General features: G+C 57.0%; 2 protein-coding genes across 2 annotated transcripts; both read right to left on the reverse strand.

Annotated features, from left to right (window-relative positions):
• Window positions 1-3,258: 3,258 nt before the first annotated feature.
• LYNX1 (Ly6/neurotoxin 1) lies at window positions 3,259-5,445 on the reverse strand. Its single transcript, XM_063079928.1, has 4 exons — window positions 5,334-5,445; window positions 4,224-4,425; window positions 3,927-4,028; window positions 3,259-3,690 (listed from the first exon to the last, which is right to left on the reverse strand). Exons 2-4 carry the CDS (start codon window positions 4,273-4,275, stop codon window positions 3,494-3,496), a joined length of 351 nt encoding a protein of 116 aa, XP_062935998.1. The 5' UTR covers window positions 4,276-4,425; window positions 5,334-5,445; the 3' UTR covers window positions 3,259-3,493.
• A 7,601-nt stretch (window positions 5,446-13,046) lies between these two features.
• LY6D (lymphocyte antigen 6 family member D) lies at window positions 13,047-14,763 on the reverse strand. Its single transcript, XM_063079998.1, has 3 exons — window positions 14,677-14,763; window positions 13,760-13,858; window positions 13,047-13,565 (listed from the first exon to the last, which is right to left on the reverse strand). Exons 1-3 carry the CDS (start codon window positions 14,726-14,728, stop codon window positions 13,330-13,332), a joined length of 387 nt encoding a protein of 128 aa, XP_062936068.1. The 5' UTR covers window positions 14,729-14,763; the 3' UTR covers window positions 13,047-13,329.
• Window positions 14,764-18,249: the final 3,486 nt, after the last annotated feature.

The following is an 18,249-nucleotide window of genomic DNA, read 5'->3' on the forward strand; positions in this document are numbered from 1 at the left end:
GGGCAGTGTGCATCCTCATGTGTGCAGGCCCTGAGCTGGGCGCTCACACCCATGACCAGCTGAGGGGGAACTATCATCCCCACCTCATCAATGAGACAACTGAGACTTGGAGCTGTGGATAAGAAGCCCCAGGTCCCCAGAGCTGCAGGACTGGGCAAAGCACACACAGGAAGGCACAGCATGTAAAGACAAGGGCCTCTCGATGTTTTGTTTTGTTTTGTTTACCCTTTTCAGGTTTTAGAATAATGAATAAAATAAACATTTATTGCAACAAATCGGTCACTACACAGGGAGATAAAGAAGCAGCTAGTCTGGCCTCCCCTTTTCCACGTGCAGCTCCTGAGGATGCCAGCGGCTCATGAGCGGTTGGGGCGGTCTGCTGGTTTCCCTGCACCCCCGTAGCGTGCTCACCACCACTGAGGCTGACCTGGCGGAGCCTCCAGGCCTGTGCCTGCAGCTCCCATTTCTCCTGAGTCGCTTTGTCATATTCCAGGAGCGTATGTGCTAGCCCAGGGTACCACAGCACATTCAAGCAGTCTCTCCCAAGACACCCAGGCTGCTTCCAGATTGCAGACTCCATCGGGAGTGGCAACAAACAGCCCTGAGCATCTCTCCATCTTGGGGGTCCCTGTTTCTGTCGGTCCTCCCCCAGCCCCCTGTATCCCCTCCCTCACGTCCATACACAGGGCTGGACACCCCGACTCCAGCCCATACAGCTTTTCAAACCTCTGATCCTTATTTTTTCCTTCTTGCTTTCCTGATCCTAAGCTCTTATAATCACTTAACATGCTAAAATTCTCTTAAGTTTATAAATCCACCTTCCCCCTCCCGGACTTGGGGGTGCAGAGCCTCTGAGGAACCCCAGCTGGTGAGAGAAGAGAGCACAGTGGGGCAGGGGGTGGTGGGAGGGTAGGGAGACCAGTGTGCCTGGTTGCAACCACTTCCCCTCTCCGTGCCTCGGTTTCCTAGTCCATTAAAGGGGCGTGCTAATGGTTTCTGCCTTGCAAGGCTAGCCATTGCCATCACCGACGCTATCAGGACAAGCTGACCGGTTTGACCCTCACTGGTCCTGCTGCTCCAGGTCCCTGCCGCTGCAGTGCCACACACTTCCCACTAGAGGGCCGAGCATTAGCCGTGCGCCCTGTCTGGGTACCTAGAACAGGCCAGCAGGCAGAACTCCGACTGGGGTGTGGGGTGGGGGCAGGGAGGGCAGTGCCGTCAGTGCTGGGCTTGGACCACCTCAGGGCGGGGGACAGATGGACAGAGGGGCGTGGGAGGCAGGCGTGAGAAGCTGCCTGCCAACACTGCAGCGCTCCACGCTCCCATGGTCCCGTCTGGGTGGATCCATCCTGCGGCCCCGCCCAGCTCTGGCCAGGATGCCACCTGACTCAGGACAGAGGACTTGCACAGGCAGGGTAATGATTGCTTCCCAGGCCTCGGCACTGAGTCAGGAGCCGCCTTGGGCTGGAGGGCCCACACCTGCCCTCCCTCCCAGCCAGCATCCTGAGGCCTATCTGGTCACTGTCCTGAGGCTGACCCCTTGTTGGGGTCCTGTGACACCTGGTTTCCTCCCAGCCTAGGTGACACCTGGTTTCCTCCCAGCCTCCCCCAGGGAGGGGCTCGGGTAAGCACTAGACCCACAGCCCCTGGGGGGTGGGCAGGGGGGAGTCCAGGGCCACCCGTACTGTTTACAACGCCTTCCCACCTCCTGGCCTGCTGTGAAGCCTGCCCTCCCTCCAGGATGACCTCTGGGAAGTCAAATGTCCCCCAACCCACAGGCACCTTCCCACCCAAGCCCCTCTGCAAGAGACGCCATACTGTCTTGTCTCATGAGGAAGTGGGTGAGCCTTCAGCAAAGGACACCCGCCCCCCAACATCCTGTCCTCCAGATGAGGAAACAGGCCAGAAAACTACCCCAGCCCCAGGAACAGAATCCTGACCTGCATGAGGACTTCCCGCCATGTGTTGTCCCAGTCCTGCGGAGTCCTAGTCCCAGAGAAACCCCCATCCCCCAAGCTCCATGGGTCCTGGAGCAAAGATCTCAAGATGCAAGTTCCGGCTCTGGCTCCCCTGATAAGGGCCATGCTTTGGGCCAGGGGCAATCCCACCACATGCACATTTGCCACCATTCTGCCCACCTGGGCTGGGACAGCTTGAGAGGGCTCCTCTGTGGACATCAGAGCTGGGGACATGGGTCAGGTGAGGAGGCCTCAGGTGCTGTGTGACAGGGCACCAGACATCCAGCCTCCCTCAAGAGGGTCAAGTGCTCCCTGGGCCAAATGAATCTGGAATGGCTGGCGTTGGGCAGATCCCTGCCTCCCAAACCTGGGAAGGAACGGGGTCCCTATAGGCCCCAACTCCCAGCAAGGGTGCTTCAGTCCAGGCAGAAGAGCCCACGAGACCCTCGGGCGGGCCACAGGCGAGCACCCAGGCTGGCTCCCTGCACGCTCGCCCCGTCGGGATTCCCCCACCTCACAGCCAGCCCAGGGGGAGGGGGGCGGCTGCTCTTAGGGAGTGAGTGGCAGTCTTGGTCTGGGGACTCCCCGTGCCCCCGTGCCCCGCCCCGCAGGCTGCTGGGGCTGAGGACCAGGCCTCTGTGGCTCGCCCGGCCTGCCCGCCCAGAATAGCTCTGGCCCTGGGCAGCACTCAGGCCCCACCAAACATAGTGCGGCCTACCCACCGCCACGTTCCTGCCAGCCTCAGGCTCCTGCACTGGCCCAGCACCGGGAGGGGAGGGGCAGGGAAGGCCAAGGGGTTTGGCCGAGCAAAAGGGCACCCATTCCTCGCTGAACCCGGAAAAGCCTTCTGGGGCTGGAGGGGCCTCAAAGGCCTGCTGAAGCCAAGCTACGCCCTCCCCTGCCAAGGGCTGCTCCAAGACCAGGCCTGGCACGTATCTCTAGGACAGCTGGCAGTGACAGAGGCCTTCCTCACATGGCCTCAATCCCACACCTGCCCTGGGGAGCTCCTGGCCTCCGTAGGAAGCACAGAGACAGCCCTCCTGAAGCCTGGAGTCCCTTCCTCCTAGGACTGCCCCGTCCCCACAGCGGAATCCTGATTGCTTCTCCTGCTCCAGCCCACCTACTGGGCAGACCCAGGCAGGGCCTTGCTCCCAGGGCAGCCAAGAAGGTGGGGTTTGGCCACGACTCCCATGTTCCTTGGCCCACTGAGCCCCCACATAAACAGCACTTTGCCAGAAGCCCCCATCCCTGGACAGAGGAGGGGCCGAGGTCTCCGACAGGGCCAGACACCTTTGGGAGGTCCAGTCCCACATGTCAGCCTTTTAATAATAAAAGATCATGGCCTTGAAGTGAGGCCCTGTGGGTGGGTGGGAAGGTGTGAAGTTCTTTTGCAGACAGACCTGGCCATGGGTGTGGTTGAGGGGGTCTTGGAAGGGGAGAAAGCTGGTGGGGTGTGCAGCGTGAGAGGGTGCAGGTTGAGGAGCTGTGTCTGTGGGGAGCTTTGTCTGATTGGGTCTCCCTGGGGGTCCAGAGCTTTAGAGTAGACCCCAGAGTGTGGCCACGAGTATGGGGGCCAGGGCCAGGGTCCCTGGGGCGGTGAAGCCAGCGGCATTACAGAGGTCGTACTGGCAGCAGGAAGTGGTGGAGGCATGCTTGGAGTAGCCGTCGTACACGGTCTCGAAGCAACTGGGCACGCATGACTTGCTCACTTTCACTCGGGTCGGGGTGTCATCTGCAGAGGGTTAGGGAGGTGAGGCGGCTCCCCTGAGAGGGGCGGACAACCCCAGGTGGCCCAAGCCCAGTATGCAGGGCCATTAGGGCAGGGCCACCTCCCAGCTCAGTGCTCCCAGAAAGAATCCCAGGACAGGTGGGGCCTCCCTCCTGTCTCCCCCACACCCTCAGGGGCAGGGTAGAGCCTTCCCCCTCTTGCTCCCTGGCAGGGCTGAGGTGGTGCTCCCACAGACTCACAAGTACGCGTGGTCATGCAGTAGGTAACCATGGCAGGGCAGCGCATGGGGTTGAAGCAGTTGTCTCCATTGTAGGCACACACATGGCAGTCCAGGGCCTGCACTGTGGGCGGGCGGCCAGGGGTCACAGAACAGGTAGAGGCCCCTTCCTTAGCCCATCAGACCCCCAGCCCATCACCTTCCCCACAACAGAACAGCTGGTGGTGAGGTAGGCATTGGAAATTCTGGCCTCCCTCCCCACTTTCAGCCTGCCTGGCCCCAAATGTGGCTCTATCCCTCTGTCCTCTGTCCAGCTTACCCAGTGGTAGGCCCACCAGGGTCCCCAGGAACAGGGTGAGCAGGGGCGCCATGGCTGGAAGCAAGAGGGCAGAGTGGGAGTGGGGTGGCTATCGGCAGCTGGTCCTGGATCTGGCTGAGGTCCGGGCTGGGGCAGGACACAGAGCAGGTGGGACTGCCCCCTGCCCTCCTGGAGCTCCCGGTCTACTGGGGGAGCTGCAGCCCTGCACAGAGGATGACAAAGACAGGTGGTCGGTGCCGGACCCAAGGGATCCACGGGGGTGATGGGCAGGGGAGTGCGTGGGCAGAAGCCACCCAGTTCAGTGGGTGTCAGAGAGGGTTTCCTGGATGAGGGGACACTTGAGATGGGACAAGAGTGGAGCAGGGGTTAGGACATTCCATCCGGAGACCAGCACCTGTGAAAGTCTAAAACGACCTGCACGATTGGGGGAGAGGGAGGGAAGGGGCAGTGCTAGAGAAGCGGAGGAAGTGGGGAGGTGGGGCGAGGCCAGAGGGGCCCTGCATGCCAGGCTAGCACCAGGACTTCACCCAGGGATGGGAGCCTGGCACACGGCCCCCTCCCCACGCCGGGCCCGGGACTCCCCCTCTCCTTGCTCCTGTTGTGTCCCTGCGTTGGACCTCTTCTGCCAGAAAGGCCTCCAGGGCCTTTGGTGGGGCTCTCGGGTCTGAGCCTCCGCCACCGCCACCGCCACCGCCACCGCGGGAGCTGCCGCAGGATGAGCTGTCAGCTCGCAGGGGACACGCACTCCGAATGCGTCCCGGCGGCGCGGGGGCCACAGGAGGAGGAACGCCCAGATCTGGGTCTGGCGTTTCGGATGGAGATGGCCACTTTCTGGTAAGGGGCCTGCACGGGGACTCTCGGGCCCCCGCCCCGCTTCCCGAGAACGACAGCATCCATCTTCCGTGACCCAGTTCCCGGCCGTCAACCCCGGGGTGGCGGAGTGCTGAGTCAGGCCAGGCCTGCGGCTCGGGCGCTTCCCGTCCCTGTCGGAGAGACCCTCCCCAAAGTCGGCGGTCGGCCGAGGGGAGGGCTCCCAGGCGCGGGCGGGGTATCCGGGCGACCTCGCCGCGACCTTCACCACGCTGACGCTCCGCTGCGCCCCGGACTCACCCGCGGCCGCCCGCCGGTCCCCGCCGCCGCCTGACTCTGCGTGTGCGGTGCGCCCCGCAGAGCCCCGCAGAGCCCCTGCCGCACCGCCGCCCGCGCTGGCTCCCCAGCCGGGGCCGCCAGCCGCGCCCGCCCGCTCCGCCCCGCTCCGCCCCGCTCCGCCCCGCCCCGCCCCTCAGGCCCCGCCCCTGGGAGCCGCCCACTGAGAGCGCACACCGCAGGCCCCGCCCCCGGAGCCGCCCACCGAGGGCGCACACGGCAGGCCCCGCCCCCGGAGCCGCCCGCCGAGAGCGCGCGCCGCAGGCCCCGCCCCTGGAGCCGCCCACCGAGAGCGCACACGGCAGGCCCCGCCCCTGGAGCCGCCGTCAGGAGCGCGCATCGCAGGCCCCGCCCCCGGGGAGCCAACCACCGAGGGTCCCCTGGGTCCCGACGTCCCCGCAGCCGCACTAGTGAAATCAGGCCCTTGCGCCCCCGCCCCACACTTCGCGGACCTTCTGCTGCGGGCCGCCGCGGGAGCCACCAAGCGCGCACGATGTCCCCTGCCCGCGCCCTCCTCGCCCCGCGCCCTCGGCCGGCGACGTCTCCGCGCTGGCCCCACCGTCGACATGAAGTAATCACGTTTACATAAATTTAAATGCTGTACTTCGTCTTATTTTTTTTGTTCTGTTTTAGGCAAAACTTAATAGATTTTCGTGGGCCCTGAAATTTTCATTTTTTTGATGTGAGAAAGAAAAAACATTTTCTTCGACCCTAAAAGTTCATTTTTTCTTTAGAAGAGATTGCACATTTTGGGGGGCGCTAGACACCGAGCCCCTGCGCCTACCGGCTAAGTCCCGAGGAACCCCTCAGTCCGGGACAGACTGGGACGGCTGGTCACCCCGTGTGCCCAATGGTGACGCGCCCCCCATGTGCCAGGAGTTGGGAATACGGCAGGGAGTAAAACCCACAGACGTTCCCAGACGGTCCCACCGTGGTGCAGCGCATGGTCTAATGGGGGAGGGGCGCGCATGGTCACAACCGGTGTGTCCTGGGCTTCGGCGTCACACGTGGTGAGCGAACGCGAGCGGATTTACCATCTCGCCTCCAACGACTACAAACGGGGCAAAACATACAAAATAATGCTTTTTCAGACATAGCTCAACAGGCAGCCCCGGGCACCGATCACACAATGGAGGGAGACAGATGAAGGGACCCGGGTGCAGCCAGGGAGGGACCCACACAGAGTCCACAGCCTCCCCGTTGGGGGGTCAGAGTGCAGGATTCCGGGAGGCCAGGGTGGCCAGAATCCACGGGGTTGCCCTGAGTCCTCCGCTGAGGACCGGCTAGTGCATGCATTTGAGGAGCTGCCCAAGACGTGGAGAGAACCACTGGGAAGGAGCAGGGGGACAATCTCCAGGAGGAACCTCAGAACACACCCCCTGCCGAGCACTCGAAAGGAGCTGTCTCCAAGGTGGGGCCGCATCAGCCCATGCTGCTCTCACCCAAAGGAGCTTAAAAGCCATCCTGGAAGGATCCAGTGGTCTCCAAGGACCTTCACTGGAGTCAATCCTAGAACTTAGTCCCAGAACAAAACTCAAAATTATTTAAAAGAATATTAAAAATAGCCAGCACCCAACAATATAAAATTCGTCTGATTAAAAATACCTGGCATCGATTAAACATCACCAGGCATGCAAAGAAGCAGGAAAATGTGACTGCAATGGGAAGAAAAATTAACTCCTAGAAACAGTCCCAGAAATAACTCAGATGAAGTATTAGGAGACAAAGACATTAAAATAGACATTACAAGTATATTTCATGAGTTCAAGAAGGTAGAAGGTGTTACCAGACTCGAGGGGTCCCTCTCTCCGTGAGCGTGACAGAACGAATGCCACCAAGCCCGGAAGTCTGGATAGGAGGGTTTGTTACCTGTAGCAAGTAATGGAGTACACTGTAGGTAATTCCCAAAGCACTGTCTCTCCGAACAAAGAAAAGGTGGTATCTTATATAGACTAGGTTCTCGGTCAACTCCCTGCCCAGGTCCTCGTTTAGGTCCTCTTACGCACATGGAGGATGCAAACTTGTTCGGTTTGAATTGGATGAATGGAATATGCTCTTACAGTTTTTGAAGCCTAGGTTGTATTTGGGCCCAGAGGGAGCCCTCAAAACTTGTTGGTGGTCAGGAGCTTCATGATTGATTTTGGGGGCATGCTGTTCTGCAAAACAAGCATAGGCACACACATCCGTGAGCTACAGATAGAGCTGTTTGCTTGGGCTTCAGCTCAAGGCCTTACATTCCCCCAGCTCAGGTTCCCCTTCCCTGTGTTGGTCACAGGGGAACATGAACATGTCAGGGGCGGAGGGCACAGGAGATTTTAAAAAGACACAAATCAAACTTCAAAAGTTGAAAAAAATACACTGGATAGGAGTCACAATAGATCAGACTACAGAAAAAAGATTAATGAACTTGAAGACACAGCATTAGAAATGACTGAAAAGGAATCACAGTAGGAAAAAAGACTGAGAAAAATGAACACAGCATCAAGGAGCTGTGGGACGATGTCAAGTGGCCTGATATGTGTCATTGGGGTCCCAGAAAGGAAGGAGAAAACAAAAGGAAAATTAAAATAGGAAAATAATGTCCAAAATGTTTTCAGATTTGATGCAATCTGTAAACCCATGGAACCCAGAAACTCAATGAGCCCCTAAGCACTAGAAATATGAAAATACCACATCAAAGCATATCGTAATCAAATTACTTAAAACCCGTGATAAAGAGAAAAAATTTTAAACAGATATTATGTACAGAATGTCAAAGATAAGGATGGCAGTGATTTCTTGTCAGAAACAATGCAAGTCAACACAAATAAGTGTTTATAATACCAAAAACAAAAAGAAAACAAATACCCCACATAGTGCTAGGCATCCAAAATTAACAATAATTTGTTGTATGTTCTCAAATGGCTAGAAGAGGGGAGCTCAAATGCTGTCAAAACAATGATGAATATGCTAATTACCCTGATTTGATCATCACACATTGTACTCATGTACTGAAATATAATTCTGTACCCCATAAATATGTACAATCAATCCATGTCAATTAAAAATAAATAAAAAAATTTAAAAAGCCCCACAAAACCCCAAAACACAAAACCAAACCACACCAGTCAATTTATAATTATATACTCAGCAAAAATATCTTTGAAAAATGAAGGTGAAATGAAGAATTTTTCAGTTATACAAAGGCAGAAAAAAGTAGCACTAGCAGACTAACACTAGAAGAAATGTCAAAGAAAGTGCTTCAGGCAGAAGGGACATTATATTACAGTATATGGAAATATGAATCTACACAAAGAAATGAAGACCACCAGAACAATAAGGTATTTTTTTTCTTATTTTTGAATCACTTTAGAAGATAATTGATTTCTTGAAGCAAAAATAATAACAATGTATTATGGAATTTCTAGCAAATGTGTAAGTAAATTATGTATCAATAGTAGATAAAGAGAGGGTAAAACAGAAGTACACTATTGTAAATTTATTGTACCATATGTGAAATGGTATAATATTTCTGGAAGTTATACTATAGTAAGTTAAAGATGTGTACTAAAACACTAAAGTAACCACTAAAAAAGTAAAAATAAAACAAATAGCTCTAGATAATAAATCAATGAAGTAGATAAAATAGAATAATAAAAAAATTGACCTGTTAAAGAGAAGATGGAAAAAGAGGAAAAAAAGAAAAAAGTAACAGATGAGACAGATAGAAAACATACAGCATGGTGATAGATTTAAATTCAACCACACTAATAATGACACTATGTGGCCTAAACACACCAACCAAAAAATCAGAGGTAGTCAGATTGGATAAAAAGAGAAACAGCCAAATATATGCTGTTGTCAAGAAACCCACTGGACATACAAAAAGACAAATAGGTTAAAAGTAAAAGAATGGGGAAAGTATACCTTGCTAACACCAATTAAAATAAAGCAGACTGACTACATTAATATCTGACAAAGCAGGTTTAGAGCAAAGAATATAACCAGGAATAAAGAGGGACATTACCAAATGATAAAGGAGTCAGTTCATGAAGAGGACATAACAATCACAATCCTAAATGCTCATGCACATAACACTTGAGCTTCAAAATACACAAAGCAGAAAACAAATGCCTGATAGAACTGAAAGGAGATAAGGAAAATGCACTCTGACAGCTGGGATTTCAACACTCCTCTCTTGATAACTGGTAGAGGAAGTAGACAGAAGGTCTGTAAGGATAAACACTTGGACAATGCTCCCAAACAACATGACCTATTTGTTATTTATAGAACACTTCTCCCACAGAAGGAGAAGACACCTTTATCTACCAATAACATTCACCAAAATAGACCATATTCTGGGCCATGAAACAAATCTCAATAAATTTACAAGGATTGAAATCATAAAAATTATTTTCTTGGGCTACAAAGGAATTAAATTGTAAATTAGTAACAGAAAGATATCTGTAAGATCCCCAAATACTTAAAAAATGAGTACAACACATTTCTAAATAACCTACAGGTCAAGGCGGAAATCATAAAAATTTGCAACTGAATGACATTGAAAACACAATCCAGCCACGTTAGTGGGTGCAACGTGGGCAAGGCCTCAAGGGAAGTTTAATACTAATGCTTGTATTAGAAAAGAACAGTCTCTAAAGAATGACCTAAACTTCCACCCTCAGAAGCTAGAATCTAAACAGCAAAGCAAACGCAAAGTGAGCAAAATAAAGGAAGTTATAAAAAACAGAGAGAAAAAAAATCAATGAAATAGAAAAGTAAAAACAACAGAGAAGATCAGTCAAACCAAAAGCTCTGAGAATCTCTTTCCTGGAGGAGAGACCATGCAGCCCCTCCCAGACCTGCTCGTCCATGGCAGGAAAGAGAGAGGACTCAGCATAAGCTACATCCAGCTGCTCCTGGGCAGGGTGGCTGGCTGTGGGAGTCGCAGCAGGGGCTGCCCCTTGAGCCCCTCTATAGGACCCAGGTGCCCAGGCCGGGCGTTCAGGGAGGTGCTTGGTCACAGCCCTGCTTGAGCTCCTCTGACCCAGCTGAATAATGCACCTTCCTCTCTGGTGAGAATCCAGGCCTGACTGGGCTGTAAGGAAAACAGATGTTCTTGGGTCTGGGGTCCACAGACCCTGCTGCAGATTGTGCAGGTCATTCCCCACCTCTGGGCCTTTGCCCAGGGCCCACACATAGTCCCACTCATCCTGCCTAGGCTGTCTTTTTATCTGTCACGGCTTTTCAAAGCCTTGCCTGACCCACCAGGTGGAACTCCTCCTTTGTGGAGAATACTAACATTTATAAAGCAAATGTATTTCACAGGACCTAGCTTCCAAGGCCCTGTAGTTTCAGGTATAGACTAACTTTTTAGAATTACGCATAGAAATGTGAAGCTTGCAAAAGACAAAAAACTTTCCCCGGGCTAAAGTCTCTGTTGTAGATAAAGAATTGTAACACAGCAAAATTGCTGGCTCTGAAGGCAGATGTCCTTGGTGCAGCCAAACCTAATGATTGTTGCCATGACAATTATCTTACTGTTCTTTTGTAACCACCTATGTTCCTTTTCTGTAACTTTCTGGCTTGGGGAATAAATACTGAGAGAAGACCCCAGTTCAGTGTTAATTTGCCGAGGAGGAATGCCTCTCTCTTGAGGGTTCACGGAAATTAACCCCTTCAGGCCTTTTCACTGCTCAGAAAAAATGGGCTTTGAGTAATCCTTTGCATCTCTGCTACCCTGGGGGAGAGACGACATCCTTCCCTCCTGAAGTTTTGGGGCCACACCCCTGGACTACTGATTTACATGGGGTGGGAGTAGGGGGCATATTCCTCCCTGTCTCTGGGCTGGACTAGGCACAGTGCATCCTCCTTTCCCCCGAGGTGGTTGTCCCTGTCCTCCTGGTCACAGACTCCTGTGGCCAGCCTGCTGTGGGTGGGGCAGTAGTCACTGCCCCTCTCCTAGCCTTGGTTTCCACAGGTGGAAATGGGGATTGGTCTGCAGCTCGGGTGCTCCTGCCCCTCTGCTCTCTGCCGACTCCTACATTCAGATGCCTTTCCTCACCATGCCATGGGGACCTGGGGCACCTCAGACCGCCTGTCTAGTGTGGGGCAGAAAGGGGCACAGTTGCCTGGGTAGGCAAGCGAATTCTCTTGTCCTAGGCACTTCCCAATGCCTGTCTCTCAGGTGGCCATCAGGGGGCGTGCCAGCCCCAGCCCTGGCATGCAGGAGCTTCCAGCAGTGCAGCAGTGTCTAGAATAGCTCTGCCACAATGGGAGCCCCAGGGGGAAATGCCTGCACCTGCAGTGGCTCTTTGGGAGGCCAGGACCACCAGTGACAGCCACAGGTGACATGGCGGAGTGCTGGCTGCAGCAGGTGGGTGCCAAGAGCACACGTGGGAAACAGGCTCCAGGAGGTGGAGTGCCTCACAGTCACTCAATCAGGATGACCCAGACCAGACCCTGGGGAGGTGGGGCTTGGGTGAAGAAAAGGAGGCTCTCAGGATGGAGGTAGCGAGGCTCACCCCAGTCCAAGCCCTGGGCTGCAAGACCTTGCCTGGGTGGGTTGGCCAAGGGCTGGGCAGCCCTCCAGGGAGAGGTTCCATGGCGGCCCTGGGTTCCGGGAGAGGCAAGATGGCTGTGTGGTTAGAAAGGATGGCCTCACCAAATCACGCTCCTCTTACAGCTGTCCAGGGCCCCTGGGCCCTCCACTGGGTCTGGGGATAGTGACGATGATGTTTGCAAATGAAGAGGCGAGGCCCTGGCCCGGGACAGAAGCACCACTGAACGCTGATCCCCCACCAGCAGCTGCCCCCTCCACAGCCTGCAGGGGGTGGGGGCTGGGCCACTACAGGGTCCTCCAGGCCTGGCCGGTGAGGGTGTCAACCTGGTGAGTGTAAGAACTCTGCACTGACCCTGGGAAGGTCTGAGAGGCTGGTGGCTGCTGGGCAGTGGGCCAGCCGACTGGAAACTCTGGTCCTCTCCAGGAGCCAGAGGGCTGCTTGCTTGGGCATCTGCTGGGTGCCTCCTCTCTCACTCAACCTCACAGCCCCATACCTGAAAATTTGCCAAAATCTAAGCAGCAGGCCCAGAACCCAGGAAGCAAGCCCAGAACTCAGGCAGTGAGCCCAGAACCCAGGCAGCGAGCCCGGGACCCAGGCAGAGGGCCCAGGACCCAGGCCTCAGATGCCACGCTATTCTTAGGCTCCTCCTTGCTTCTGGGTGACCTCACCTGGCCCATATGTTCTGAGTCATGCTCCCCCACCCGCAATCTTGCTCCACCCTAGTGAGCTCTGCCACGGAGGCTGCTGGGCTCCTGTGGAGGGGGTTGAGCCAGGCAGCTGGGTTTGCCTTGGGCTGTGGTTGTGGGCGCCTAGCTCCAAGGCTCAGACTAGGCCACCTCTCTGGAGGCTGATGGACCCGGGTCTCAGCAAAGCAACTGGGTCTTTGCTTTGGTGCTGAGTGCTGCACGTGGGAGGACTCCAAGCCCTCTGCCCTGTGCTCCTACTGAAGCCTCACCTCAGGAGCACCCTCCAGTTCTGGAGCCGTGGGGAGGTGTCTGACAAGGGTCTGTCCCGGTGGCAGCTGATAGTGGCACTTCAGGCGTCACTCATCTACTGTCATGACTGGTCCCAAGTGACATTTGCTGGAGCCTTGGGGACCTGCCCCACACCCAGAATAGCACAGACACAGCCACACTGGCTTAAAAATCATTTATTCCCATGCAGAAGTCAGAGTAGAAAAATAAACAGAAAACAGAACGAGTACAAAACTGGATGGGATCAGAGTGGCTTCTGTCCTCAGCCTCCATGCCAAGGCGTGTCCTTGCATCCTGGGGAGCTGCTACATGCCCGCCAGGACCGGCCCCAGGCCTCCCAGGATGCACCAGCCCAGCGCCTTTGGCACCCGCATCACAGCTGGGGGGTGGGGTGTGGAAACCCTCTGCAAAGGGAGGGTGAGGGATGGGGCCCTGCCCTGGGGATCACAGGTTGGGGGCCAGGACCAGGGCGAGGAGGCCGAGGGCGGGTGCTAGGCTGAGGGGGGTGCTGGAGAGTGGGGTGCGGGCAGGCGCGGCGCTGGAGAGCCTCTCGTTGCACAGGTCGCTCTGGCAGCACAGCGTGGCCCCGGTGCCGCTGCTGACCTGGCCCTGCAGGCTGTTGGTGGGCACACACCCCTCCGCACAGTCCTTCTTCACCAGGTTCCCCGTCAAAGGCTCCACTGCACACAGGTGGGTGCGGTCAGGCCCGCCACACACCACCCAGCTTACCCCGTGGCCACCCGAGGCACACCCCAGACCCGCACCCTCCTGGGCCACTGTGGCCACTATGACCAAACCATCACCAACATCACCCCACCCAACTGCCCTGGGGGTGGTCCTATAGCCCTTGGGTGCCTGGACAGACGTCACTCACCTGTGGTCATGGTTCTGCAGAAGCGGGCGCTGGCCGAGCAGGTCTGGGGTTGACGGCAGTTGGTGGAGCTTGTGCACACGTGACAGCGGAGTGCCCAGGCTGGTGGGTGGGGTCAGGGGGCTCAGGAGACTGCAAGGCCTGGGTCCCCTGCCCACAAAGACCCCTCCTGGATGGAACACTCTGCCACCCCTCCCTAGGCAAGCCCCCTGAGGCCCCTGGGACCTGCTGAGGCTCTTGTCCTCAGGGGATGTCTGCTCAGACCCGTCAGACTCCAGCTGGAGGAGAGGCCCTGTCCTGGGCCACGTCTGGTGGGATGTGAGCAAGAATGGTGTGGATTTGCAGGAGACCCTTCCTCTAGGGGCTATGGAGAGCTCTGGGCTATGCTAAGAGCAGCTCCTGGACACAACTGCTGTCACCCACTCCAGCGGATGTCCCCAAGTGGACCGCCGATGGTTCTGAGGACCCAAGGGGTCTAGAGCTGTTAGTTTGGCTGCCCTGAGCCTATGGAGGGAAAGGCTCGGCTACCTCCAGGGCTGTCCTGGGAGGGAGTTGGGGACCAGGGAGGGGCTCCGGCAGGGGCTGGGTGCCCCGTGCATCTGTCTTTCCCCAGGGGGAGGCATCTCAAGACAACCCTATCTTGACCCCCTCTCAGGGTGTCTGTGATTCCATGAGTTGATTCTAAGATTCTCAGATTCTGAAATATTGTAAGTTGGTGAATCCACTAAGTTGTGAAATTCGTTTGTTTTAAATTCTAAAAGTCTGGTATCCCACAATGGAGGATTCTGGAGCCTACAGGTCTATAGCACAAGGCTTCCAGTGTTTGGTGCCTGCCTAGGGGGCCCAGCCTGGCTGAGGTCCAGGGTGGGCACATAGGCTGGAGCTGCCCGCCCCCACCCAGACCCTGCCCAGCCCCTCACCTGGCCCTGTGGCCACAGCCAGGGCAACAAGGAGCAGCGTGACCGTCTTCATCTCTGGTGTTCTCTGGGAGCAGTGAGGGCACCTCCCCTCTGGAGGCCTTATAGCCGGGACAGGTGCTGTGGGAGGGTGGGATGGGCAGGTAGCCAGCTTGCCCTGTGCACGTGTCAGCACAGGACCAGACCTGCCCCACCCTGCCTGGCCCACACCCACAGCCTCGCTCCCACCTGGTCTCTGCCAGCTGGAGGGTCCTCTGCCCTTGGTCACCTCCCCCAGTTATGGGTCAGCCCTCCCGTCTCGGGGCCCAGCCAAGGCCAGCTTTGCACAAGGGTCTGTCGCATCTGGCTCCTGCCTCTGCAGCCGGCTGCCTCTGTGTCTCCATCTGTCCCTGTCTCTGTCTCTCTCTCTGTGTGTCTGTCCTTTCACGGCCTGTCTGTTCCTGGGTCACTTGTCTGTGGCCTTCCACCTCTCTTGTCCCCATCCTCATGTCTTTGTCCTTGCACCCCCGCCCCACCAATAGTTGATAGTTGCTTCAACAGAACTGCAGCCTGTGCGGGTGCCCACGGGAGCCCAGGGCTGTGCCACGGGGCGGGGAGGCAGGAGGACGAGGAGCTGCCCTGTCCTGGGCTCTGGGCTCAGGGTACTGGGTTGACCCCATGGAGTGCTGGAACCCCACGGAGCCTCATGGAACCCCATGGAAGCAACATGTCCCTGCTGAGGTATGAGGATGCAGGGGGTGGCTGTGGTCTGGCCAGGTTTGCAAGGTGCAGGGAGAGGAGCCCGGGGCAGGGGAGGGCAGCAGGAGCCGGGTGTGGGTGCAGGTGTGGATGTGGTGGCAGAGAGGCATGACTGGCCCGGTGAGGGGTGAGAAGACCGCACACGGGACCTGACCATCCAAGGTGCCAAGCCAGGGTGGGGCTGGTGGGGAGAGGCAGGGGCTGTGGAGGCAAAAACTCAGCCCCTCGCTATAAGGGGAGAAACCGAATGCTCTTCCTGGTCTCCACCTGTCTGCTCTGACTCCCACCCTCGGGGACCCAGAACCCCTCCCCAGCTAAGGCTCCCTCCCCCATGCTCCCAGGACCCTCACCTTTGGGCCCCCAGTGCCCAGGACTCCGGTGCAGGCTACGGGGTCTGGTGCCCAGGGGTGGGCGGCAGATCCCCTCCTTGACTCTCTGCACTCACGGGAGAAGCTTTCTGTGCTGCGTGACTTGGGTCTCCGAGCACAGCCAGCCAGGAGCCCCTCCCTGCTGGTTTCCTGGCCTTGCTCACTGGGGCCCTGCAGCCCTCTCACAGAGACCATATCCTGCCCTGCCCTGGCGCTGCAGGCTGGCTGCTGATCATGAGCAGGTGGGGGCACAGGCAGAGATCAGACCCACCTGCTGGCCGTCCCTGTGCGGGGCCTCTGGACCTGCACTAGCAGGGACGGGGAAGTGAGGGTGGTCCTGTGCCAGACCAAGCACGGTCAGGCCTGGGCTCCAGACCCCCAGCTCCTCCTCCCAGCATGCCCCTGGTGAGCCGGCTCCTTTGCCGGGCCTCTCCTCTCCCTTGCTTTGGGGTAAAATGAAGGCCACATCCCGGATGCTGGGAAATCAGAGGAGACACTGCCTGACCATGCTCCGAGTGCTCTCTCTGAAGCAGTGACCGGCCCTGGGGCACCTGCCCAAAAGTGGAAGGGTCATATAGTCATGCCTTTGGGGAACTAGGAGTGGTGCAGGTGGGTGCCCCCTGAGGTGGCCCCACTTCTGCCTCTATCCTGTGCCTGGAAAAGCCACCTGTCCTGTTGGCTGTTCCCAGGCTCCCTGGGGCTTGTTTGGGTGGCTGGAGTCTCACCCAACAAGACAGGTGATGAGGGGCTCTGTGCCCCTACCCAGAGAGAGAAAGTCACCCCAGTTCCAGGGCCTCTCTGCATTCACGGGGCACAGTGCGATGCTTGGGTGGGTTGGAAAGAGGGTGCTTCCAGGGGCCTTGGGCTCAGAACCCAAGGGTGGTGACAGGGTGGTGACTCAATGGGAGAGGGCAGGTGGGGAGGGGTGATTCACTGGGCCCTGGGGACATGGAAGCTGCTGGGAAAACAAGTTTGTCATTCCTGTTGGACCTGGTGGAGCTGGAGGGTCCAAGGATGGCAAGTGAACTGAGGGTGGAGGTCTGGCACGAGACCCCCGGACAGTGGGCTCCCCACACCTGTGGTGGGGACAGCCTCTGCACACCTGGCTTGCCCCCAAAGGTGCCTCATGCTTCACTGTGGCTGTGTGGCTGGGGCGGCAGCTGGGTTCCAGCTCCATGGACGAGGGCCTGTGTCCTTGGAGGGGCAGCCTATGAGGATGGAGCTGCCTGTCCAGGGTGGTTTCTAGCAGAAGCATAAATAGCAGCCCCAAATACAGCTTATTATCAGGAGAAAATGACTAATTCTGACGGCAGGAGCTTTTAGAGAGCTGGGAACTTATGGGGCAGTGCAGTCAGGGAGGACTTCCTGTAGGTGGTGTCCTGGCCGAGGCCTTGGAGGCAGTTCAGGCTGGAGTGGGGAGTGGAGTTCATCCCTTACATTACCCCCCTCCCAACACCCTTTCACTGGTGAGGAAATGAGGGCCAGAGAGGGCCAGGTGGGTGCCTGGACACCCCCGCAGTGGGGCAAGTCCGTTCGGGGTCTCAGGCGCTCCTTCCTACCACCACTGGCCTTTGTCCGTCCCCTCTTCCCTCCTCTCACGGAGACAGCAGCCTCTTTCCAGAGCCCGAGCTCTCGCAGCCAGCCCCTCTCACCCAGCTCCTGTGGCCAGAGCCTGACTTGTACCATCTAGACGTTGGCAGTAGAAATAAAGCCCCGAGAGAAGAGCAAGGGGCAGGGGGCAGAGAGCACCTCTGCCCCCCCAGGCCCACCCGCTCCCTGAACTCCGCTGGCCGGGAAGCCGGTGCTGGGACAAGCCCTGGCCTCTGTCTGGAGCAGAGCTTTCCCTGCTCACGCCCCAGCCCCTTGCCTTCCTGTCCTCTCCCCCAGTACTAGGCCACTGGGATCACACAAGGGCACTGGGGGCCTAGAGATGGAAGCGCCTGGCCCAGGGCAGCACATCATGCCAGGCCTTCTGCAAGTACAGTCCTGGGCCCAGCTGGAAAAGCCAGACCCTGGCCTGGAGATGCCTGCAAACCTCTGGGCACAGGGAACAGGCTTCTTCAGCCTCAGGTTGCCATGTGGACAGGCGCTGGCCACACACCAGGGGCTCCAAAATGCTCCCCTCTGCTGGAGGTGCTCATTCCATCATTCAACAGTCTTTCATAAGGACCTACCGTGTACCAGGCACTGAGGGCGTAACAGAGACCAAGAGAGGAGAGAAACAGGGTCCCCAGGCCAGCTGGAGAGGGCGAGGCAGGCGTTGATTGCTCTGTGGTGTGACAACCTGGGAGGTGAAGGGATGTGTGGCTGGGGGGCCACAAGAGGACCAACCTGGTAGGAACCATCTAAGCTGAGACCCGAGGGGTGGGTGGCATCACCTGGTGGGGCTCAGCGTGGGTCCCAGGTCCGTGTGACTCAGCATGTCATACCTCTCTTCTGTCTCTTCCCCCAGCAGGGGCCGGGTGACTGC

The sequence above is a fragment of the Cynocephalus volans genome, chromosome 15 (assembly GCF_027409185.1).
Source record: "Cynocephalus volans isolate mCynVol1 chromosome 15, mCynVol1.pri, whole genome shotgun sequence".
NCBI classification, from domain to species: Eukaryota; Metazoa; Chordata; class Mammalia; order Dermoptera; family Cynocephalidae; genus Cynocephalus; species Cynocephalus volans.